General features: G+C 45.3%; 1 protein-coding gene across 1 annotated transcript; it reads left to right on the top strand.

The window, feature by feature from the left end:
- The first annotated feature begins 828 nt into the window (after window positions 1-828).
- Window positions 829-24,600, top strand: SLC1A4 (solute carrier family 1 member 4). Its single transcript, XM_036920751.2, has 8 exons — window positions 829-1,621; window positions 11,911-11,953; window positions 13,669-13,731; window positions 15,122-15,288; window positions 19,495-19,728; window positions 21,444-21,638; window positions 21,964-22,098; window positions 24,030-24,600. The coding sequence occupies exons 1-8, from the start codon at window positions 1,095-1,097 to the stop codon at window positions 24,262-24,264; spliced, it is 1,599 nt and encodes a 532-aa protein (XP_036776646.2). The 5' UTR covers window positions 829-1,094; the 3' UTR covers window positions 24,265-24,600.
- The last annotated feature ends 742 nt before the right edge of the window (window positions 24,601-25,342 follow it).

The following is a 25,342-nucleotide window of genomic DNA, read 5'->3' as shown; positions in this document are numbered from 1 at the left end:
GCAATCCAGGGCCTATCCAAGCCACGCGCCTCCGAACGCGCTAATGCGCGCAAGTGGCCCGACCGGACGCTGGATTTCGGGCCCTAGCTGATCCCGTGTCACTTACAGGCGAGACTTTGTCAGTCCTAATGAGCGGGTGGTAAGGCTTTTCTAGTTCATTCATCCAGCTAGCTATCCTTTGGGGACCAGGGCCTACGCTGGGGACCCCGGCATTCTTTACAGCTGTCAACCCCACGGGACTCTTGGAGGAGAGGATTTGATGGAGAACTAAGCGGCGAAAGGACAGCTGGGGGCCCTCTCACCGCGCGCGGCCCCTATGCGAGAAGCCGGTGCGCTCGCGCGCCCACGACGAGCCGAGTGCGCATGAAAGCTGCAACTCTGGAGGGAATCCCTCTCCTCCCCCAGCCCACAGAACAAGGAACGCGACCGCATTCCACGTTCTCCCTGGCCCTCGGACACCGAGGGCCCAGACCCCGGCCGGCCCGAGCGGTCTGGGCAGGTGCCAACGAGCCCGGGCCGTCCCTCAGGCTGTGCCACCCCGCGGGCGCTGGGAGCCGGCACCCGTTAGGTGGGCCTGGAGGCAGCGGCGGACGTGGGGATCGGTTGACTCAGCCCGCGTCCCGGCGGCCTCGGGCAGCGTCTCCCGCCCGACCTCCCCTCCCCCGGCGCCCGCGGTCAGAGCGAGGGGTGCGCGCGAGGGCCCCTGGCACTGATTGGCTGGAGCCGCGGAGGGCGGGGCGCCGGGTGCGAACGCAGGGGCTTCTGGTCCCTCCCAGCTCTGGCAGTTCTTCGCATCCGAATCCTCCCACGCGGCTAGCGCGTTGCATCATCCGCGGCCCGGCGGTAGTGGGAAGGCTGGGCGCGGCGCTATCCCCTCAGCCCCGGGCTCCAGCTGGTCGCTCGCGCCTCTGCTGGCCGGCTCCGCACCTGCTTCCTGCTCCCAGCCCGGGAACCCCCCAGCGGGCCGGCTCCCAGAACCCGCGGGGTATAACTGGCAGACCTCGCCCCTCTGCGTGATCCGTTCACTGAGAGCCCTGTCTTTCCCCCGAGCCCAAGTCCCCCGCTTCCTCCAGCTGGGAGCCGCAGACAGCGCCATGGAGAAGAGCAGCGAGACCGATGGCTACCTAGACAGCGTCCGAGCGGGGCCTGCGGCGGGGCCTGGCGCGTCTGGGACGGCTGCGGGACGCGCACGGCGTTGCACCGGCTTCTTGCGGCGACACGCGCTGGTGCTGCTCACGGTGTCTGGGGTGCTGGCCGGCGCCGGCCTGGGCGCGGCGCTGCGCGGGCTCGGGCTAAACCGCACGCAGGTCACCTACTTGGCCTTCCCGGGCGAGATGCTACTCCGCATGCTGCGCATGATCATCCTACCGCTGGTGGTCTGCAGCCTGGTGTCGGGCGCCGCCTCCCTCGATGCCAGCTCTCTTGGGCGCCTGGGCGGCATCGCCATCGCCTACTTCGGCCTCACCACGCTAGGCGCCTCTGCGCTTGCCGTCGCTTTGGCATTCATCATCAAGCCTGGGTCTGGCGCACAGACCCTTCAGTCCAGCGACCTGGGGCTGGAGGATTTGGGGCCCGCTCCGGTTCCCAAAGAGACAGTGGACTCTTTCCTCGACCTGGCCAGGTAACTCTTCCCCACCTCACCTGAGTGCACAGTGGGAGGCGCCAGCTCTCTAATGCACTCCAGTACTTAACGCAAGCAAGCTCTCATATACTTCTTAATTGGCTGCTGGATGGCCTTTAACATTTAAAAAATATCAAAATAACGTCTCAGTTCTTTGAATGCTGACCGCACCTTTGTAAACATCAGCGGGGTGCACTGGACAATCTCAAGGAGCAGGGCTGCATCCTTAAGCAAGAACCAGCCCTCCCCTTAGGTGGGACTGTTAGGGAAGAGGCAGCTGTCTCACCTTAGATTTGGCTGCTCTCCCCGGGAAAAACGTTCCAACGCCCCAACCTCTTCACCCCTTTTCTCCCACAGTGCCTGAAAGCTTCTGGCAGCATTGAGTAAAGGCTGCCTGTTGAGCCATCCTCGCCTATACCTGGTGGCCTTCCCTGTTTTCAGCTCTTTGCTTGGGAGGAAACTGGCAATTTTTTTTGAAGGGTTCTCAGTGGACCTATGGATCCCAAGGCTGGAGTTGACTGTGTGGAGCCCATTGCCCAGAAATACACCTTTCCTGGGGGATTGGGACAGGTTGCTGCCTGCTCCGTAGTAGGGACCACTGTAGAGTATTGTAAGTTTCAAGAGGCCTTGTTTGTGGGAAGGTATAAGGTTTAGAGAGGGAAAGAAAAGTATCTTCATTTAGTTTTGTCTGCATTTTGTGATCCTTAGAAGTTGCATTTTATTCACCTGAGGCATAGTGTAGTTTCTGTGGATTATCCAAAGCCTCAGCCTGCTTGGTTTCTCCATTAGCTCAGAGTTCACAGATGTAAAAATGCAGCCTGGAGGCATTTACTGACCTGGCTAGGTTCAGCTTAGTGAGGAGCTCCCCTGGCTCCCCCTCTAAGTTTTCGATAATTCTGGATTTGGAGCCTTGGAGGTATGCTTTGTCTTGAGTCACTGAGGCAAAGTTCCTCATTGCTGAAGCTGTGAGAAACAGCAAACTCTGGGCGAAGTGATTTGACTTTCTACTGTTTGAATTTCTTCCACTGGAAAATGTGATGACCGTCTGCCACTTAAGAGACTATTTACTTTAAACTGTAACAACAGCAAAAGTCCAAGGCACTTGCAGTTAGGGGAAAAAAATGATGAGGGGGACCAAAAAGTTCTTACCAAAAAGGCAGGGGAACATGGCTTATTTAGACTTTGATGAGATCACAGCCTTAGAGATCCTTAAAGCTTGGGAACTCATAGGTGGGCACTGAAAACAAAGTATGCCGAGAGTGAGAGGGCCTTTGACTTACTGCTGACTTCAGCATGTCAGTCAGGTATCCTGGAGGGAAGCTGGTTATGGGGTTGAAGGGTTCTTTTTTGTAGGGATCAGTGGCCCAGGGAAGGGAGTGTGGATTCCCAGCTCTGACCTGCTGGTGGTACCCCCTCAGGGGAGGCTCAGGAGATAGGAAATGGCCAAACAATGGGGCAGGCTGTGAGGGGGCCTTATCATATTACCACCAACCCCAGATGGGACATCTTACTTCTTGATCATGGTTTTCTGGCTTTAGATCCAAGCCCCTTATGCGCCTGCTTCTGAAGTGAATGGCGACCCGGCATCATGGCTCAGCTGTCAGTGTAGGTGTGACCTGCCAGTGACTTGAGCTGCAGGTAGAGGGAAGGACTGAGAGAACCTGTGTCTGGCTTGTTGGCAATGGGTAGTTTCATAATGCTTCCAACAGCAACCTCATTTAGTCCAGTAACTCAAGGATAAAGGTGGGCAGGTGAGATGGTCCTATTTTCTGAGAAACTGAGATAGAGATTAAGTGATTTGCTCAAGGTCACTGAGTGGTTTATCAAAAGAGGGATTAGAAGAATTTTGGATCTTGTCCCCACAGGGCTGTCTTTCTCCCAGTCTCCCCTCCCTGAGTCAATGTGCTGTAGTCATGATACTATGCTGCTTGTTTAGTCTGACTGTCTCAGAAATGTTTGCCCTGGGCCGAGGGAAGGGCGTGATGGGGTCAGGGCAGATGCCCACTTCCTCTAAGCAGAGGAGTGGAGCCCCTTCCCTGAAGGAAAGTGTATATGAAGCTGTGCCCATTTGGCTTTCACACCAAGCAGCTTCTAAGAGGAAACTGAGTCCTGAGCCATGTAGAAATGCTTCTTGGGTCCAGGGAGTCTCTGGGTAAACATTTCAAAACTGTTTCCTTCAAAGAAGCCTTACCAGTGTCAGTTCTGTGTGACTCCGGGCATGTTCTTTGGCAAAGGCAGGGTGCAGGCCTTTCTGCCTGTGTGCACATGGATGAAATGCGACCCCACCACTCAACACCTCAGTTATCCTGCAGGCCCTACCTGGTAACGCCCCAGAACCTAAACATCTATAAGGAGTAGGAAAGGTCTCTGCTAATTTAGTGCAGTGCCTCAGAACTCCCATGGGCTCTCTGCCATGATTTCTGATTTATTTTTTCAAGATGGAACTACAAATCAGAAAGAAGTGAAGCTAATAGATATTTATTATACCTTTTAGAAAATTCAGAATGTCCCTGCTGAGTGGTTTGATTTCCCAACAAACAAAGGATTGGAAGTAAGAAAGTGGACTGGGGAGTGGGTATGAGGCCCTGACTCTAGAAGCAAGCCCTTTGAGAGTTGAGAAGTGATTGTGGACAGCAGCTGGCAGGGGGGACGTTCACAGAATCCCAGCTGGCCTGGAGCTCTGTGCCTGGAGACCCAGAGCCATATAGGATGCTCAGATTCATGTGTGAGCCGGGTGATTCAGCTGTGACTTTCATCCCAAATTAAATGGTCTGGGCACCAAAGAGACAGAAACAGGTTATCAGAAACCCAGTCACTGTGGAACTTCTTGGTCCCTAAGAATGCTTACTATTGCTGCATCCTCAAGCGTGTCCCTACTTCGTGTCTTGGCTTCCTCATCTTCATAATGGGGATCATGATAGCCCCTACCTCACAAAACTGTTTTGAGGAATAAATGATAAGAGCTGTAAAGCTCTTAGGACAGGGCTGGCCCAATATATGCTTACTCTTGTTATAAATGGAGCGCTATTACAGAGCGGTTAGGTTTTTCCAGTTCTTGTGCACTTATAGAGATGGCCCTCCCTTCATAGTCTGAAATAAATGAGAGTGTTTGGGGAGAAAAGGAGTGTTTGGGGAGCTCAAGATGACTTGGAGCCCATGTAGTCTTTAATCATATCAGGAACCATGTGGAGCCTGGAGAAAAAGTGCACATTGTGTTTGGGACTAATAGAATCAACACTGTGGCAAGCTGGGAAAGTGGAGAAAAGTCAAAACTAATAGAAGAGCCTTCCATTCTGAAATGGGACAGAAATAATCTCATATCCTCCCCTACATACCATGTTTTCCCCCTGCATTATGTGCTGTGGTCTCCAAAGTTGACCTCAGTTTTCTTCATCTACGAATGGAAAGGATTGAGGCAGCTGGTCTCTAACATTCGTCCAGATGATGAAATTTATAGTTTCCAAATGGAAAACCAGAGGCTTATCTGCAAAGGAGGCGGGTAGGGACAGCTGCTGGCCCAGGGCTATGTATGCAGTGGCAGAAGAGTCAATGGCCTTGGGTCACTCTGTCTTCTGCAGAAGCATAGCAGGGTCCTGCCACATTCCTGGGAGACATAATTAAGATTTTACCTGTTGCATGTTTTTCTTAACGCTCATTTTCTCAGCAGTAAACTGTAGCATGAGCCTTTCCCTTCACAGAGGGAGGCGTGTGGGACTTAGTTTTCTTCCCAGGAACTTGTGTGAATATGATGAATATGCCTCTCAAACTGCAAAGGACACATTTCTTTAATAGGTGCAAAGAAACCTATTGGAGACTGAGGTCTAATAGTAGCCCCTAGGTCGAAGCCAAGGGAGTGAATAGTGAGTAATTTCTTTTATGATCTCGGCAAGTTGCTTGTCCTATGCCTCTCTCCCTCTCTTCTATAGGCAAGATGAAGATTCTTAGCAAATCTGACAGGATCCAAATTAATGGAGGTTTCTCAGCCTAACTAGTCACTAAAGGGAAAAAAATGACAGCTTGTAATTTTTAAAAAAGTGTAGGGTGTGTGTGTGTTCAATGTGACACCGTTCCTTCTACCAGCCAGGAGAATACCTGAATGGCTCAGAGCCCGAAAAGAGCATAAACCCATAGAGGGAGCGTGGGAAGTGACTGAGAGCAGATGCTGAAGTCAACCACCTGGGTTTGAATCCAGCTCTACCACTTACTAGCTGTTCGGAGAAGTCACTTAGCCTTTCTGTGCCTTGGTTTCCTTACCTGTAATGTGAGGTTTATAATAGTATACATCTAAACTTGTTAGGAGGATTAAATGAGTTAATATTTATCTTGCTAATATTCCAGTGTGTCCCAGCTTTTCAGGGACAGCTGATGGCTACTTGATAGAGAAAATTAGTGCTGTTCATAGCCTTATTTCCTAAAAAGTCCCCCACCCAGGGACCCAGCATTAACCTTTCTGAATAGAATCTAAAACTGGACATGGGCCTTAAAAAGAGGGTGGATTACTCCCTCAACCCCCATTGTCACCCTAGGAGTGCCCACCACCCCCAGCCCTTCCTCTGCTCTTAGCCTTGTAGGGGGTACCAAGATCTGAAGGGACATGTCCCTGTTGCCTGACTCTGTAACAATAAACATGAGGAATAATAAATGTTTATCAGGCATACATACTGTGCCGTATCCTGTTCTGAAGAGTCTTTGAAATTTTCATAAATTCAGTAAAGAATTTTTGAACTTAAATAAAAGGAAGCACATGTGGAACAAAAAATATACCTAAGCTAAAGTAGTTTGTTTTGCATTCTTCTCAGATAGAGCAAGGAAATGCATAGCACCCTGACAATAGGGTCAGAAGAACAAACAATATCAAATGTGTAAAGGAGGAACATTTTTGAAGTTTCTCATCGTGTGAGCTGCAAGAGTCTGTACGACACCACTAGCACTTCATCCTTTGCTAGTTCAGCCTCAGCTCATACCAGTTTTTTGTTTAAGTAATGTACCCAAAGATTCTGACAGCACTGGGAAGGCTTGTCCATTCATTCTCTCCCAGTTTGGTCTGATTTGGACCTCTGGATTTACTAGTAATGACTCGGCATTTTTGCAGATGTTTCTGATTTATACCCACTAAAAGAAGTTCATTTTCAAATTACGGTATCCACACTTATATATCCCCACCCCTGTGTACACAGCCTGAAACGCAAGTTCCACAAAACAACATTTTAAATGTGATACATGCTGAGACTTTCTATTCTGCCTAGTGTATTACATCTTTTATAAAATGCTGGTGTAAGCCAATAAATTGATTTCATGGCCTACTAATGGTTGAGAATTTTTGGTCTGATATATATCTGGTGTTATGTAATTCAAATATATTTCTCAGGATCAAATAACAGAAAAAGGAAATATTTAGGAAATTTGAATAAGACGAAGAGCTCAGTGGTTAGAAGCACCCTAATACCCAGTGAAATGGAGTGCTGTGCGGAGGTAAGCATGAGAAGACCATTTAGACCTTTTGGCTTCCGGATGCTGGGTGTCAGAACTCTGAATCTGCACTGTCCAGTGTGATGGGCACTTGCCACCGATGGCTACTTCAATTTAGTTAAATTTAAATAAAATGAAAATTTCGGGTTCTCGTAGCCCTAGCCATTTTCAAGTGCTCAAAAGCCACATGACTACCATATCTACCCTATTGGACAGCACAAATACAGAAAGTTCTCTTGGACAGTGCTGATCTGGATGGAGCATGAATGGGAAATGAATCAACTTAATGTCCCTGGGCCTTGGTGTCTCCATGTGGTAAGTGAGGGAGTCTAATCACCTCTAAGATCTCTTCCAGCTCAAATGTCCCTCATTCTGAAAACCCACAAAGTTGCCATGTGATTGTGAGGAGCTGGGAAAAGTGCCTGAAAAGAGAGCCCTTGGGGGCAAAACTGCTTGCTTGACAAGCAGCTGATCCCTGAATTCAGGAGAGCTCAGCACTAAGAAAATGCCCAGGTTCGTGGCAACATCTGTGTTTAAAAAGCAAAGGCAAAGGGGCTAGGAAGTGTGCAGAGACAGCAAAGTCAGAGGAGCCGACTATACGACTCTGTAAAGCTGCAGTAATCAAGACGGTGTGGTAGTGGTAGAAGAACAGACAGGTCAGTGGGGCAGGATAGGGAGCCCAGAAGTAGCCCCTATAAATACAGTCAACTAATCTTTGACAAGAGTGTGGCACAAAAATCATCTTTTCAGCAAATGGTGCTGGAACAGCTTGGATGACCACTTGCAGAACATGAATCTAGATACAAACCTTGTGCCATCCACAAAAATTAACTCAAAATGGGGCTCAGACCTAAGTGTAAAATGTAAAGCCATAAAACCTCTGTATGATAATGTGACCCTGGGTATGGTGATGACTTTTTAGATACCACACCAAAGGCACGACCGTGAAGAGCGCTGAGGAAGTTGTGCTTTACTTGCACAGCCTAAACTCCTTGCCCCTTGGTGCAGGGGTCGGGACTGCTCCTGCTCCTGGTCTGTGGCAACCAGAGGGATTGGGTAAAGGAGAAGGATTTTGTGAGTGTGTGAGTTTCAGCTCACTGCCCCCAGTGTGATTCCTTCCCATGCATTAATATCTGAGAGCTGAGCTATATAATCTAAAGAAAGTTGAGACATCCCATTGAATGTATGTTTGGGGGTATTATAATGTTGCTATAACCTACAGGTCCTTTCGGCAGACATCTATTTTCATTTCTCTTAGATAAATATCTCAGAGTAGAATTGCTGGGTCATATGTCAAATGTATGTTTAATTTTATAAGAAACTGCCAGAACACACTGTATTCTTCTTAAGAACTTGATTTTTTTATAGGAGTTGCCGTTTTGCCTCTAGCATTGTGTATACCCCTCTCTGCACACTGGATTTTTGTAGACTGTCTACAACAGCTTGGTGTATCAGTGGCTGTTGGTCTGCAAGTTCTAGGTCAGGGTCAGGGTCCATTTTGGGTGAGAAAGCTCTGGGTTATTGCTCATGCTGAAGAGACCAGGCAGGCCAGATAGAAGGGTTCAACCAATGTGTGTTCTTTGGAAGAGAGTGGTTCAAGGCCGTGGGAAAGGCTAGGCTATGTCTGTATCAGCTGAGGAATGGTTCTTGCAGGGGAAGTTGTTCCGTGTGAGAACTTGGAGAGCGCAGCTCTTCCTTTAACTTCCCTGCCCTCTTAGGGAGAGAATCCTGTGGCCAGCTCAGTTTGGGAACAACTGAGAGTTGTCATGTGGTGGATGCTAAAAGGAATCCTTCCTTAAGGGCCTGTTTCTGTGTCTAACTAGAATGCCAAATGGAAATGAGATGCCAAACCTATCTCACAAGATGGAAATATGTAAGGAAGGTGCTTTGTAATGGAAATGATAGGCATATGTAATTTGCTATTCATTTATACACAAAAGAATAGCCAATACAAATTGCTGGTCTGTTTGTACCTTTTTTTTTTAAGTAAATGTGCTGTGATAGGAATCAAATTTCTGATTGCCATTTTGCAATGGTGAATTCAACTGAAGATAACATTGTTCTGCTTAAATGCAGGTGTGTACTTGCTGATAATCTCTAAGTATATGAAACACAATTAAGTTTTCATAGACAAGGTAGTTTGGGAAATGCCATGTTATAGTCTAGATAGATGCCAACTATGCTGTGGAAGGACCCTAAGGATTCTAATGAAGTTGTTCTGCATCCCATTCATCCTGTTAGTTATATATTGCTTTATAACAAATTTATCACCGATTTAGCAACTTAAAATCACACACATTTATTGTATCACAGTATGTGTATGGTCAGGAATCCTGAAACAGTTTAGCTGGTTCTCACTTCAGAGCCATATGCAAGGCTGCAGGCAAGGTGGTAGCCATGGCTGGAGTCTCATCTGAAGGCTCCACAGGGAAGGATTCACTTCTGAGTTCCCATGGTTATTGGCAGAATTTAGTTCTTTGAAGTTTAGATTGGGAGCCTCAGTTCCTAGTTGGCAGTCAGACAGAGGCCACCCTCAGTTTCTTACCATGTGGGCCTTTCCAGCATGGCAGCTTTTCTCCTTAGACATGCAAGCCCAGAAGGCACTAAAGAGTCTTCTAGCAAGATGGAAGCCCCAATTCTATGTAACTAAATCCCGAAAGAGACAGCTCAAAACCTTTGCTGTGTTCTGTTGGCTAGAAGCAAGTGATAGGCGTCACCCACACTCAAGCAGGGAGGATTACACAAAGGTGTGACTACCAGAAGGCCGTCTGAGACTCTTGCCACACTGGGTTACAGTCAGAACTGCCAACCTCTGAAACCAAATGCATTGCAAATAGTTGCCTAGAGATTCTGGTGCTAGGTAAACAGTTCATCCATGTAAGTAAGAATTAGTGCATAAATTAGGCACAAATTGTAAAGGATAATCCAGAGTCATTCTTCTAGGGTTATTCTTATAGGAAGTGAGTAGAGCAAATAGACGTCACTGGGATTTTATCAAGTGATATCAAGACCAGTGTCCTGCACAGGGCCTGACCCAAAGGGGGCCCTCAATAAAAATTGTCTACCTGAATAGATAATGGTTTCAAAATCTAGCTTAACTTGATCAACTCCATCTTCTTCCTTTGATAACAAATGTTTTATGATATTCTTCATCTTGAAATGAAATCCATAAATAGAATTTACTTACATAATTGCAAAACATCAATATGACTTAAAAAGACAGAGTAATTTATAATAAAAATAATGCATTTCAGTATGTAAGTGCTCTACAACAGATTGGTTATTTGCTTGCCTCTGAATTTAGATTCACCATAATGAGACAGTTATACATTCAGACTGATACTTGATACTGGTGTGTGTGATTAAGGACCCAGATCCTAAAATCTGCCATTGGTGAGGTGATTTTCCAGAAAGATGAACAAATAGTTCTTGGAAACATTCTGAACAAAACAAAACAAAAAAAATCATTGTCCCACATTTTACATAGTAATTGCATTCCTAGAAAATTCAGTGTATGTTCAAATGGTGCAAAAAATACCTTGTTTTGAATTTAGTTGAGGAGCAGATAATTATTAATACTTTTTTGTGGTTGGACAGAATTTGTTTATTAAATTGCTGCTGCAAGAGAACACACAGCAGAGGAGCTGTGGGACAGCTCATCAAATGAGGGAAAAAACAGGGTCACTGCAGAATATGGGAAAGGGTTAAGTTAGGTAATTTTCTATTTATTTATTTAATTTTTTTATTAAGGTATCATTGATATACACTCTTACGAAGGTTTCACATAAAAAACAATCGGTTACTACATTCTCCCATATTATGAAGTCCCCCCATACCCCACTGCAGTCACTGTCCATCAGTGTAGTAAGATGCCACAGTCACTACCTGTCCTCTCAGTGCTACACTGTCTTTCCCATGATCCCCTCCACACCATGTGTACTAATCGTAATACCCCTCAATCCCCTTCTCCCTCCCTCCCCACCCACCCTCCCCCACCCCTCCCCTTTGGTAACGGCTAATCCCTTCTTGGAGTCTGTGATTCCGCCTCTGTTTTGTTCCTTCAGTTTTGCTTCGTTGTTATACTCCACAAATGAGGGAAATCATTTGGTACTTGTCTTTCTCTGCCTGGCTTATTTCACTAAGCATAATGCCCACTAGCTCCATCCATGTTGTTGCAAATGGTAGGATTTGTTTCTTTCTTATGGCTGAATAGTATTCCATTATGTGTATGTACCACATCTTCTTTATCCATTCATCTACTGATGGACAATTAGGTTGGAGGAGCAGGTAAATAAGGTTTTCCTCTACAGGTATGTCATACAACACTGGAAGCGTGAGGGCTTTGAGACCATTTATTGTTCAGGACTTGACACACTTAGCAGAATGAATGGCCAGGCCCTGGCACATGCCCCTATACACACTCCCCCCTTTTCAGGAATGCCCCCAGTTACTGTGAAAAGAAAAACACTCCAGTGGAGCTCACTAGCAGACAGCACCACTCCCACTGAAAACCACTGCAGTCGGGCTTGGCCTCTAGGGGAAGGGAAGGCGAAGCAGCTATTCTGGTTTGGAGGGACACAGGGAAGCCTGAATACCAAGGAGTACCGTGATGGAGATGAGGATAAAAATCGGTGCCCTCAAAGTATCTCTTGCAGCCCAGCTGCTGAGGCATAGATGGGTGCTTGGATTAAGGACAGGCACAGTCTCTGCTGCGGGTAGAGAGGGAATATTGTTTTAAGAGGCAGGAAGGGGCATCTTAAAGCAGACACTTTGAACACTGAATTTTAAGATTACTAACAAAATGCTCTCTTTCTCAACAGAAACCTGTTTCCCTCCAATCTTGTGGTTGCGGCTTTCCGTACGGTAGGGCTTGATGCTTTGCTAAAAAATATGGAACTTAGTTGTGGGTACAGGGAGGATGTATAATTTACTGCTGTAGGGTTAGGCAAGATGAAACAGGGAGGGACAGTGTTGTTGACAAAACTTGGTAACATTGGTGAACATTTTCGTAGATGAGCCCTGGACTAAAACTAAACAAAACCAAAACATTTTTCTAAAATATGCTACTGGTTCCAGCATCTTTTCACATCACCTGAGAAGTACCCGCAAGTCACATTTTGGCGATCTCTCAAATATTTCAGAATTTAAAAAAAAATACATTGCTGGTTTTTTTCTGATTATAAAGGAAATATATGCTCATTGCAAAAAAATTAAATGTAAGATACAAAAACTGGAAGAAAATAGAAATCACATTGGTGTACAGCCTTCAGGTGTGTTTTTTCTATGTGTGCTCACGTTTTAAAAACAATTACAGTATGTATATTGTTAGTATTGCACAAACTACAGATATTGTTCTGTAATCTCTTTTTTAAGGCAGTATATTGTGAACTCATTTGATTAAATATCTTACGTAATGTCATTGGCTATATTCCACTGCATGAGTCCCATAACTTTATCAGTCCCTTGTTCATAGATGTTCAGATTGTTTCTAGTTCTTTCCTAATTTTGGCAAGGCTGTGAGTAATGTACCAGGGGCCATCCTTTACACAGAGATGGAATACAAAGGTCTAGATTAGATGGACTATCTGATTACCTATTTCAACTAAAAACTTTTCTGTTTGTACTTATGGCCTCTGTCTTTTTAAAAACAATCTACATAGAAGCATAGCTGTGCTTTATATATATAACATGGCATAGGAGAAAACAAAAGGTTTACAGTGCTTTCAGTGCCTGTCACAGAAGGTGTGAGTGGGTTTTGTTCCCTCACCCCCTTGATCACAGGACAGCTGAACACCTCTGCCCATCTGAAAGCTTGATAAATCAAAGCCAGGAGAGACCAGGGAAGGCACAGAGCAGGCCTCTCTGTACCATCTGATGGGCTCCTCTGGACAGTTCAGAAGTCTGGTGTCCTTAAAGGGGTCAGGAAGTGAGTTTCATAACAGATTCCACTCAGTAGTACATACTGCCGCAGGAAGACTCCGTGTAGCTGTATGTGGAGTCAACTGCGGGACCAAAATTTCTTGAGCCATTTCTCTTCTGTTAAGTGAGTATCCAGAAGAGTCAGCCAGAAAACTCCATCCTGCCTCACTGCCTTTTCTTTGGGGAGTGGAGGCTCAAGGCAGATTAGAAACAGATGCTGAAAAGCCGTCAAGCTCAAAGAAGCTCTGGAACAAAGTGGAACATAAATGAATGAATGAAAATAAAATGATACATTGAAAAGTGACTTTGGCATTATGGAATCAATACCAAGTTTCCCCAAATAATACAAACTGTCAGCTGTTTGAAATACCAAATTGTCAGCATGAAATTGTTCCAACCTCCTCTTCCAAACCTTTGTCCAAAGGACCTGAGGAACCTCTCCCTGTTTCCTCAGGTCCCTAGATAACTCTTGGAATACTTGCTGCCTTGGTCTTAAGTACCTTTTGTACAGTTTTCAGAGGCCCTTGTCAGGCCACCCTAGTGAGGAACACCCAGAGCACTCGGAGTGAATAGTGACGGAGTAGCAAGAGGCCCAGCACTCCTCTGGGCCGGTCTCCACCTGTGAACTGACAGTGGGTTTTTCTTCCTCTTGTTCACAGTATGCAACTGATTATAAAGAGTTGACCCACAACACAAGCTCTGGAAATGTAACCCATGAAAAGGTAAAGTTCTTTATAAGATCACTTGTGATAAATATGTGTGAAGCAAATAGTGCTACTTAATTGAAGGAATATACGTGATATGTACGCTCTTCTCAGCAGGGCTGAAAACTTTGGGGTTGAAACGGACTGTTTAAAGCACATAGTTTAGGCAAGCACATGGGGTAGGCTTACACATTTGGTTATTTGCCAACGTGGCCAAAGGCCAGCATCTGTAATATTAGAATCTTAGCAGATCCATTTTATGAAGTTGAAACTAACATCCCCCTTTTCCAAAAATTACTCTATAACACTCCTTCCGCTGTCCTGAAATATAATTAATTAATAGGTGACTTAACCTACTCCTACTCATACTTGTCTTAGGGGCTTCACTCACTCTAGCCATCATTCATTCATGTATATATTTTTGAGCAGCTATTGTTTGTCAAATGCTGGACTAGGTCCCCAGCCTTCAGGACAGAGCTGGAAGGGATGAGGGACCTCAAGGATTATCCCACCTAGCCACAGAGCTGTCAGTAGAAGGAGGAGGTATTTTTCCCTTCCTCCACTCCCACACATATACCTTCCAGGACTGAGGTGTTCTGTGTACTAACCTCTCTTTGCTTGAAGAAAAAGTTCTACTTAAAAAAAAGAATTGAAGGCTACTATTTTAGTCAAGTTCACTTCATCTTGCAGATGAAGAACCTGAAGCTCATAGAAGTTTTTTAATATCAGGGTTGGGACTAGAACTCAGATCAAACTGACATTTTCCATTTCAGAATTTCATAATGTGTTTTGATGGAATAAAATGGTTGTCTAATATATATGCTCATAGTAATGAGAGTCAGCATTACTGGAAAACATGAAGAATATAGTATATCTATACATTTTGAGTTAATGATTTAGGACAAATATCCTGAAAATATCCATGTTGACCCTGAAAATCTTTTGTGAAAATTGTTAGCTAGGAGGCCACTGTAACAGCCTAACAACAAAGAATTTGTTGACATTTGAGAAGCAAAGTTACAGTCATTGACTCTTGATCTGAGGGAACTTTTTTACCAACCGGCTCTTCTTTTAAAGGCAGCTCTTTGAGGTGACTGTCCAGCCTCTACTTGAATACGTCCAGTGACAGCAAGCTCATTACTTTTTTGCTTCAACCTCTGCCAATTTTGAACAGCTTTAAGAGTTAACAACTAGGTGGAATTTTTGTTTGTTTACTCTCTGTATCTTCAGATTCCATTATTCCTTGAGTTTCCTACCCCTTGATTTGTAAAATTGCTGAAGATTCAAGAAAATATAAGTCTTTTTTCATTTGGGGCATAGTTTCGGTCTGGTGGAGACAAAGCGGTGCATCTTTAATTCTCATTCATCTGTTGTAAACTTAGATCCACTGTCCCCTCTGATCCTGCAGATCCCCATTGGCACTGAGATCGAAGGGATGAACATTTTAGGATTGGTCCTTTTTGCCCTGGTGCTAGGAGTGGCCCTAAAGAAACTTGGCTCTGAAGGAGAAGAACTCATCCGTTTCTTCAATTCCTTCAATGAAGCAACAATGGTGCTGGTGTCCTGGATTATGTGGTGAGTCTCCCCCTCACTTCTCCTGCCATCCAGAAAAGAACCCGGCTCTGCTGTTCCAGGTCACTCCTGCAGGGTCACCTGGCTCAGTTCCCTATATGGTTGATGTGCCTGGGCTAGTCTTGGTATAGGGAGTGATGGAGAGGGAGACTGTTTCTCTTCTTGCCCAGGACCTCAGAGTGAGGTATGTGCCATGGTTACCAGTCACTTCCTCATCACCCTTTAGCGACCCCTTATGGTTTTATCACTGCTGATTTATTTATGAGTTCCTACCATCATCCCATATGGGATGCACATGTCATCTTATGGGGCAATGAATTCCATAAATTTGCTATCAGCTGCATAGAATAAGGTTCATTTACCTTAAAACGATAGCTTTTAAGCTTCAAAGGGGCTGCTTTAGTACTTCACAACATGTAAGAGAAATCCATCTTCACCCCATGCATATAATGGTCTTTTCTTACATGAATGTTTCTTTATGTAATACCAGTGAAAGGGTAATTGTTTAATAAAAACCATTAGATCGATTTCTGGCTATAAAGTAAAAATTTGACCAGATGCCTCAAAGTAATGTCTCAGAAATCATACCAATTCCATTTGTAATTTTTACCCAAGCCAAACTTCTGTGGGTATTAGCTTCTGCCTGTTCGTTGCCAAGAAACTAGTTCATCCTTTTATTCATAAAGCGTTTTCCATATCGTCAACCCTTAAACATCCCAGGAGTTCATCTCAGATGGCACTGGGGTGGCCACTGGACTGATTTTAGGGAAGAAGTCTGGAATTTGGTAGGAAAGTTTGGAATTGAGTGGGAGGCTATGACCAGAGCCCCCATTAGTTGTGTTTTTCTTGCTCAACTAAATTTTCTGGCTCAACCAAAAATTCCAGAGTCTGACTCTGTCACTGCAAGCATGACCCTACATATGATTGTTGTTTTTCTGGGGAGAAAAATATTTTCAGAAAGGAAGAAGTGTTTTCCTCATACATCAAGTTCTTCTCCTGGCTTATTTTTTTAGTCTAAAATTCTCCCAAAGTTTGAATTAAAGGAAACTCTATGCAAGAAAATTATATTCATTTGTTAAGACATTTATTTTCATCCTGGAAACCAATCAGTGGTCCTTCCTTCAATCTGATAGTAATTATATAAGCAACTATTTGCTAAAGCAGACCGTGCAAAGTGTCTAACTACAGTGGGACACCTATGGCCCAGAAAGCACATCTCATACAGAATTGGGGTTTAAAGTGCCTTTGCTGGTTAAAGGATCTCAAGCAGTGTGGGAAGTATCTTCACTAGTAGCTCTTTCTGCTAATTACCTACTCTGATATCAAAGCACCTATTCACAGGAATAATTTCTCCATGGATTAAGTGCAAGGTCAGCAAACTTTGCAGGCCCTGCGGTCTCTATGGCAACTACCAACTCCGATGTTGTAGGACAAAAGCACCTTAGAAGATTTGTAAGCGAATGAGCGTAGCCATGCTCCTATAAAACTCATGCCGTCAACCCATGTGTTGTTACTCTATCCAGGGAGGAAAGAGGAAAAAAGGAGGGAGTCCCTCTGAAAGTATTAAAAAAAATAGAGGGGTAGGAAAGTCTTAAACAAAATACAAAAAGTAAAGGCCATAAAAATCTGTTTATTTGACGGTATCAAAAATACAAAAGGTTTGCATGCAAATGATACCTTGAACAAAGTAAAGACAAGACACTGAAAAGCATTGATATTTATTTCATATGGTGTGTATATGTATACACACACAGTCTCAAAACATTAGTATCAAAGGACTGGAGCCAGCTTACAAACTGTCTGCAGTGATGTTTATTTAGAGGTAATAAGTGTTCAAAACCTTTTATAGCCATTTCCTATTGCTGCAGTGTCCAAGCACACGATCATTTTTCTAATATTCTTAGTGTCTTTTGTAAGAACACTGGGCCATGACTGACTGGATAGAAAGAAACCAGCCTTTCATCAAAGACAGTTTGAGAAGCACTAATATAAAGAGTTCTGATTGCTGAAAATGAAAAAAGGCTGAATAAACTATTAGAAAATGGACAAAATATGTGAGCAAGCAATTCACAGGAGAGAAAACCTGAGTGACCAATAAACATTTTGAGGGTTGTCCAGCCTACTAGAGATCAGGGCAATGGAATGCTTGGTTTTATCAGGCATTGATAAGGGTGGGACTAGGGTGTCTGCACAGCAGCATGCTTAGACACTTGGGGTTGGAGGATTCTTTGGAGGCCACCCTGTGTGTTGTAACATGGTTGACGAATCCCTGGCCTCCACCCACTAGGTACCCGCATCACCTGCTCATCCCTGAAGTTTTGACAACCAAAAGCATGTCCAGATATTGCCAAATGTCCCCTAGGGGCAAAATCATTCCTCATGAGAGCCAGTGGTCCAGGAAAGGGATTTTTCTCATAGACAGCTGGTGGGAACGTGACTTGGAATAGCCATATTGGAGAACAGTTTGTCGGTATTCACTGAAATTTAAAATGTGACACACACACACCCTGCCTGTATCTCAGCAGCTCCACTTCTAGAGAACCCAGGCATGGGGGCACAAAGAGCCTCTTTGCAGCCTTGTTTGTACTGATGATAACCTGGGAGTAATGGAAGTGTCCATTAGCAGGGCAATGGCAAAATAATCTATAGTATTTTGGTTTGGAGGATGACATTGGAAAAGAATGAGGTATAGGTGGAAACAACCCAAATGTCCCCTGACAAATGAGTGGATAAACAAAATGTTTATATACAAACAGTGCAATATCATTCAGCCTTAAGAAGGAAAGAAATTCTGACCCATGAGACACATGGGTGAACCTCAAAGACGCCGTGCTAAGCGACAAAAGTCAGACACGAAAGAACAAATATTGTATGATTCCATTTATAAAAGAAACTTAGAATAGTCCAATCAAAGAGACAGAAACAGTGGTTACCAGGACAGGGGAAGAAGGGATAAAGGTTATTGTTTAATGAATACCAAGTTTCATAGTGTGGGAATGGAAGTGTTCTGGATGGATAGGGTGATGGTTGCATAACAATATGCATGCACTTAATGCCACTAAACCATACACTTGAAAGTGGTTAAAATGCATATTTTACCACAATGAAAAAAAACAGAATGAGGTTGATTTCCATGTATTGATAGGAAAAGATCTCAAAGACATTATGTGAGGTTTAAAATGTAAAGATTTAAATATGCAGCTATGTGTCCAGATGCATAGGAAGTAGGAGCGGTTATTTGAGGAAGGGTCTGCCCAGCTTGGGATGGTGCCTAAGGAGGATTTGGGCCTATCTACTGTATTTTAATTTTTTGAAAGGAGAATGTATTCATGTACTATTATGGGATTTAAAATTAACAATACTCCCTAGAATATCTCTGGAAAGAAAATGCAAGGAATCAATGGCATTGGCTATCTCCAGGAAAGGAAGCTGGGTGCTTGGTGGACAGAGGTAGAAGGGAGACTTCACACTGTTCCCCCTTCTGTACCCTTTGAAATTTGAACTATGTGACATTATTATCAATATAATTAAAATTGACCAAGAAAATCAGTGGCTATAAAATTCTTACTTGATTTATATTAAATTCAAAGCAACTGATACTTGTTTTTTGTAGCTCCCATAGTTCATTCCTTCCCTTCTCTCTTCCCATCCTAACATTAAAAAAATCTTCACGCTCCACAAGTGTTCCCAGAGGGTCATTGTTAATGACTTTTTCCCACGGAATCATGTTTTCCAAACCACAAAGAATTTAAGACTTCACAGAAGTCCCAACTTTGGCTCAAGTCTGTACCACAGCAATTCTGCAAAATAGGTATTAGTCTCTCATGTTTCTGAGTTCTCAGAATAGCCTGAGCAAAGGTGCAAGTCAAGCTCACAGTCCCAGAGGCTTGACCTTGACGAGTTCCTGGGCTTCCTGCTTGGGAGCCCGTGTGGTCGGTAGCATCCATCCTCAAGAACATCATATATCCAAGTGGAAAGAAGTCTGGGTTTTGATCCTGACTCCATCATCTTTGGTGATTTATCATGTTAATTTTATTCGGTTTCATGGCCTGTAAAATGGGCCCACCATTTCTATTCCTCAGGGTCATCCTAGGGAGAGCTGAAGACCGCCTAGTTAAAGTCCCCATGTTTTACATCAGGCAGGCCTGCGTCTCCCAGCCCCGTTGCCACTCCACTCTTACTAATAAGTAGTCTGTGCTCCTGCCTTAGGTATGTGCCCGTGGGCATCATGTTCCTGGTTGGGAGCAAGATTGTGGAAATGAAGGACATCATTGGGCTCGTGACCAGCCTTGGGAAATATATCTTCACGTCTATATTGGGCCATTTTATTCATGGAGGAATTGTTCTGCCACTTACTTATTTTGTTTTCACACGAAAAAACCCATTCAGGTTCCTTGTGGGCCTCCTCACACCATTTGCAACAGCATTTGCCACCTGCTCCAGGTAAGTGGGTTTTTGGTGCCTTGGCTGCTCTGGGACATTACTGTGGACCCTCGTGAGCCCAGTGGTAGATGCACAACCGATATCTGGACATAACTTTTTGTTTAATTTTTATGGATTTATAATTGTCTTTTAGTTTCCTGTTTGACTAATTTTTTTCATATAAATTAAAGTTTTTCATTCTTTAGGAATCATAGTTCTTCCTCATTTACTATTGTTTTCATTGAAATACAGCTGATACACAATATTATGTTGGTTTCAGATATGCAACCTAGTGATTCAGCTGTTCTGTACATTGCTAAATCCTCACCATGCTAAGTGTGGTTGCCATCTCTCAACATAAAAGATATTACAGTATTTTTCACTGTATTTCATATGCCTTGGACTTACTTTAATTCCTTCATGACTCCAAGTTGGTCTCTTCTGACCAGTATTTTTGTATTACCAGCCCCACTGCCTTTTGGAAGTGGATTTCTGGGATTGCCAGCATGAAGGATTGCCTCATTCCTTTCTCCATCTTGTGCCTTAGAAGTCAATCAGATTATTATTTAGTCCAATTGTAGATTCTCACCATCATTAGTGAAACCTTTGCCTTAGTAAAAGAAGGCAGCCACTTAACTCAGAAGGCATTGCAGGGGAGTTCCTAGAAGGACACCTGCCCAATTCTCACTCTGGATGTATGAATCAGAAAACAAGACCAAGGCCTCATGGTGGCAGACGTGTGCTCGGCTCTCTAGGAGTCCAGAGTACCGTGGGATCATCTGATTTAGCTCAGAAAACGGACCTTGTCATTATTGGACATCCTTCAAAAAAACATCGGGCTTTGCAAATGAACTGAAGAAAACTTGGAAAGGATAGCAGCACTCCATTTCATTCACACAGAGTTTTTGCCTCTCTGCTGTGTGTTTCCTCCCATCCCAAATGGCTGTTTGTATGACAAGGTTGTGGTGGTAAAAAGAATTAGGGAGGTAAGTTTCTCTGGCTTGGACAGAAACACACCTACTTCTCAGCTCTGCCAGCCACCCTCTGCAAAAGCCTACTGAGCCAGCTGGAGAGGGCAGGCCTTGTTCTTTCAAACTCTCATAGCCATTCCTGCTTCTTGGCTCAGAAGAAAAAAAAATAGTATACTTATGATTAGCACACACAATGTGTGGGGGAGCACGGGGAAGGCAGTATAGCACAGAGAAGACAAGTAGGGATTCTATAGCATCTTACTATGCTGATGGACAGTGACTGTAATGGGGAACGTGGTGGGGACTTAATAATGGGGGGAATCTAGTAACCACAATGTTGTTCATGTAAGTGTATATTAATGATACCAAAAAAAATTAAAATAAAAAAATAAATAATAGTATGCTGTTTACTGTTTAGGGAAAAACATTCAACAGAGGAGATGCACCTATAGAATAAGTAGTTCTTTGTTCTCTTGAGAACATTTTGCACTACAAGGCAATGTGTGGTTCTTGAGAAATTTGGCACAGGTACATCAAGGCAAATAACATAACCATATACATAAGGACTCAGATTTTGGATGCTTTGGTCGTTGACAGAACCCCATGTTGTGACAGAACTTTTGAAACAATTCTGATTTTTCTTTATTTCAAAGCGAGAACTCCAGAAACAAGGGTGGTGCTAACCGCTCTGTTCCCGAGTCTGAGTAATGTGTTAGCCTGACCTGGAAGAATGGCTCTCATGGGTGGTGGTTTTCCCATTTCTAGCTCAGCAACCCTTCCCTCTATGATTAAGTGCATTGAAGAAAACAATGGTGTAGACAAGAGGATCAGCAGGTTCATTCTCCCCATTGGGGCCACTGTGAACATGGACGGAGCAGCCATCTTCCAGTGCGTGGCTGCGGTGTTCATTGCCCAGCTCAACAACATCGAGCTGAGAGCAGGACAGATTTTCACGATTCTGTAAGTTCATTATTCTTTCCTTCATCCTTAAGCCTGGGTCGAAACTTAAGTTTTTTCTTGTGCTTTCCTGTGAAAAATCTCATGAATACCAATCTCAATATGACTCTGGTATCTATAAAATCTACAGATAGCTGTACTCAGGTGTTTATAAAATGAGGACAGGGTGAATTTACTTGATGAGAGTGAATCATCTTTAAGGGCTCAGCCAGCAGAACCTACGGTCGGGTGGGTTTCAGTTTCCAAGCTGGGGCTGCTGTGTTCTGCATTTCTTGGTGCCCACTCCATGCCCTGTGTGAACAGCTGCCCCTGCTGTGCCATCCCTTAGAGTGACAGCCACGGCGTCCAGTGTTGGGGCAGCAGGTGTACCAGCTGGAGGGGTCCTCACCATCGCCATTATCCTGGAGGCCATTGGGCTGCCCACGCGGGACCTCTCTCTAATCCTGGCTGTGGACTGGATTGTGTAAGTAGCAAGTCCTAAGGGCACTGAATAAAAGAAGGTCTGTATTGAGTTCCTTGGGAGTTTGGCACTCTGCTGGGTCTGGGGCATGCAGAGAAACTTAAAAGCTCCCTCCCTAATGAAGGAGCCCATAGTGCGCCAGCAAGACAAAATTTAGAGTAGGAAAAACTAAACAATATGAGAGTCAAAGGCCTATGAATGACTGTGAAATGTCATTACCGAGAACTTGCCTAGAGCATCCAGGGAAGTGGGGGTCCAAGGCCCAGACCTGGCTCCCAGTGCAGGTGCAGGGGGACACAAGGGTCTAAGGAGATTATTGGCAGCATAGAAGTCATGGCCATTAGAGCGGTGAGCCTCCAGGAATGATCATCCTTGGCCTGGAATGCCCAAGGGGTGATTTCTGCAAGCAGGGCGGAGAAGATGAACCCCGCTAACATGAGTGCCTTGGCTCGGGCTCAGGGGAGGAGGTGTGACCCAGACCCCTAGCACCAGGGCTCCTGGAAAGACACAGAACAGTGTCTGTGTGCTGATTCCTTGAGTTGAGTGATACCTTTTCTGGTATAAATAATACCTATTTTATAGGGAAGGTCAGCTGAGGTACTGATGTTGGACAGTAGAGCATATGAATAAGAAAATGAGTCCTGGAGCCCAACTACCTGTTTTAGATCCTACATCTGCCATTGACTAGTTGTGTGGTAAGAGCTGGTCTGTGCTTTTTCTGCTTAGCTGTGAAATGGGAATAATAGTAGAACCCACACTAGACGTGTGGTGGAGATTAAAGAGTCAGTACATGCCCAGCACACAGAACAGTTCTGGGCATGTGGTAAAGCATTCAGGAAACACTAGTGAAAAAAGACACCTGTGGCCACACTAGTCAGAGGCAGGCATGGGTAACCTAAACATTGGGCCTGGCTCTGGGCTAGTGGCTCTGCTGTCCATGGTGGTTGGAAACGGTGGGTTTCCACCTTTTTTTCAAGCCCTAGAAATTTAAAGGGGTTTCTCAGAATCCTTATGGCTCCTCAGAGCAATGCCAGTGAAAGGTGCAGTTCATCAGAGCGAATCAGTTCCTGAGCTGGTGAGTTGGACACAACCAGAGCAGAGCGTCCAAGGCCCCGACGCCTTCCTCACCCAGCTGCCTCCTCTGCATGGGGAAGGCAGGCATCTACAGGGCGCTTTGCCAGGACTAGGGGAGGAAATCGGGCACCCAGGCAGGCTGCCCAGTAGGGACCTGAAGTCACACGAGCCCTTCAGCCTGCGGCCTCTGTTTCCCCTGGCCCCCCTGCTTCTCCAGTGACCCCAGGCAAGTCCACATTTTTTCTCCTCTCTTCAAAATGGGCACAATATTTCCTCCTAGCTCCAGGGACAAATGGTTATTGGGCTAATCTATGGGAAGGTAAGCTTCTGGAAAAGACAGTGCTATTTTCTGTGAGATGCTGTTTGCCAACAGCCAGGGAATGCATCTGAGGATGATACTCAGTAGAGATATGGTGTCAAAATGGGAAAAGGAAGGGAAGCTCCCACAGTGTAATGGTGAGTGGGAGAAGATGCTGGGCACAAAATCCTATCTATACCGTCATCCCAGTTGTATGTAATGGTTATATGATGGGGTCCGTTCCACATAGAATACATGCATAGGAAAGTGCCTGGAAGGAAGCAGATCAAACATTAATTCTGATTTGCTCAGAGCTGTGGTGTAAGGGTGGGTGACTTGTTTGCTTCTCTTTCTTCCACGTTTTCTACCATGAGGGCCTATTACTTTCTTAAGAGTAAAAATACTTAAAGGAGGTTCATTTGGAGTCTGGCAAGGCCTGTGTCCTTTGCAGCATGCTCCCTGGGCAGCGGCGGGGCCCCTCAGAGTGGCGGTCCCTCTGCAGTGTGCAGCCAGCTGCCAGGCAGCATCGGCTGTGACACCTGTCCTTTCCTTTTCCCACCAGGGACCGCACCACCACCGTGGTGAATGTGGAAGGGGACGCCCTGGGTGCGGGCATCCTCCACTACTTGAATCAGAAGGCGGTGAAGAAGGGGGAGCAGGAGCTGAGCGAGGTGAAAGTGGAAGCCATCCCCAACTCCAAGTCAGTGGAGGAGACCTCGCCGCTGGTGACACACCAGAACCCCACTGGCCCTGTGGCCAGCACCACAGAACTGGAATCCAAGGAATCAGTCCTGTGAAGGTGCTGGACTTCGGGCTCACCTGCCAGCCGTGGTGTCCCACCCTGTCAGTCACCACCAGACCCTGGGCGCCGCCCTCAGCCTCCCAAGCAGCGCTTTGGCCCAGTCACCGGTGTGAGGGGTACTTTTCGGCACAGGTGTTGGGTTTCCCAGTGGGAACTGGTTACCAAGGACCAAAACACTGACATTTGGCTTGATCCACAGCCAAGTGCAACAACTGTGTGTGCACTGGGCTCTGTTTGGAAACATACCCTAGAGCTGCCAGGCTCAGGGGAGTAACAGGCTCACAGAGACCTGGTGGCTAAAGCTCGGAAAAATGCAGATGTTCTCGCTGCACCCTGTCCACTCTGCACTGGGTACCTTCTGGGCAACCCGGGGATTTTGCCATCATCTGTCACCTCGCCTCACCAGCCACAATAATTGGAAGAATTCCAAAATTCTTTGCCTTGACTAGAATTCGCTGACAGGGCTCACGAGGGGTGCAGAGGTTGTGCGGCAGGTAGGGGTGGCCAGCTTCTGAATCTGGTTGCCATGAGTTGGGGGTGTGGCACATGGTCGAGTCAGAAATACTCCAGAGGCTGTTGGCACTGCTGGGGTCCCTGTTCAGTGGCATTAGGGAGACAATTTGAGTTCTGAGGTCCAAGAAAGGAAGGGAAGTGCAGTCTGCAAGGGGTGGGGAAGTACCCTAATCAGGACAGGACGCACACACATACTATTGTCCCCATTCCCATCCCAGCCCTGGGAAGGTTTTCTGCTCCCATGACCTGGGCCTCTGATAACTCTGTAGCTTTATCCCCATCCATTCAGATTTGGCAACTGGCCAGAGAAGGGCCTCTTCCTCCAGGGAGGTGAGATGCGGCCGTGATATTCAGGACCCTTGTTAGGTTACTAGTCTATTATTTTAATTCAACAAACCCTCCCTAAAATGCTGCACTTCAGAAAATAATTTTTTAATTAAAAATCATGAACCCACCAATTGGGTTCCCAGGTCCCCAAATCCCCTGGCTTCCACTAATTTCCTTGGACTTGGTTCCCTTTCCTGCCAGTACATCAAAGTTTAAAATTACAAGCCAAATGT

This window comes from Manis pentadactyla, chromosome 2 (assembly GCF_030020395.1).
Source record: "Manis pentadactyla isolate mManPen7 chromosome 2, mManPen7.hap1, whole genome shotgun sequence".
In the NCBI taxonomy this organism is placed as follows: Eukaryota; Metazoa; Chordata; class Mammalia; order Pholidota; family Manidae; genus Manis; species Manis pentadactyla.
The sequence above is the reverse complement of the archived record's forward strand: the minus strand, read 5'-3'. Positions and strand labels throughout refer to the sequence as shown.

Excerpts from the sequence above, each read along its gene's own strand:
- SLC1A4 (XM_036920751.2), top strand. The coding sequence starts at position 1,095 with ATGGAGAAGAGCAGCGAGACCGATGGCTACCTAGACAGCGTCCGAGCG. Across the intron at positions 11,954-13,668 it reads TGGTTGCGGCTTTCCGTACG|TATGCAACTGATTATAAAGA; the intron begins GTAGGGCTTGAT and ends TCTTGTTCACAG. Across the intron at positions 21,639-21,963 it reads GGACAGATTTTCACGATTCT|AGTGACAGCCACGGCGTCCA; the intron begins GTAAGTTCATTA and ends GCCATCCCTTAG.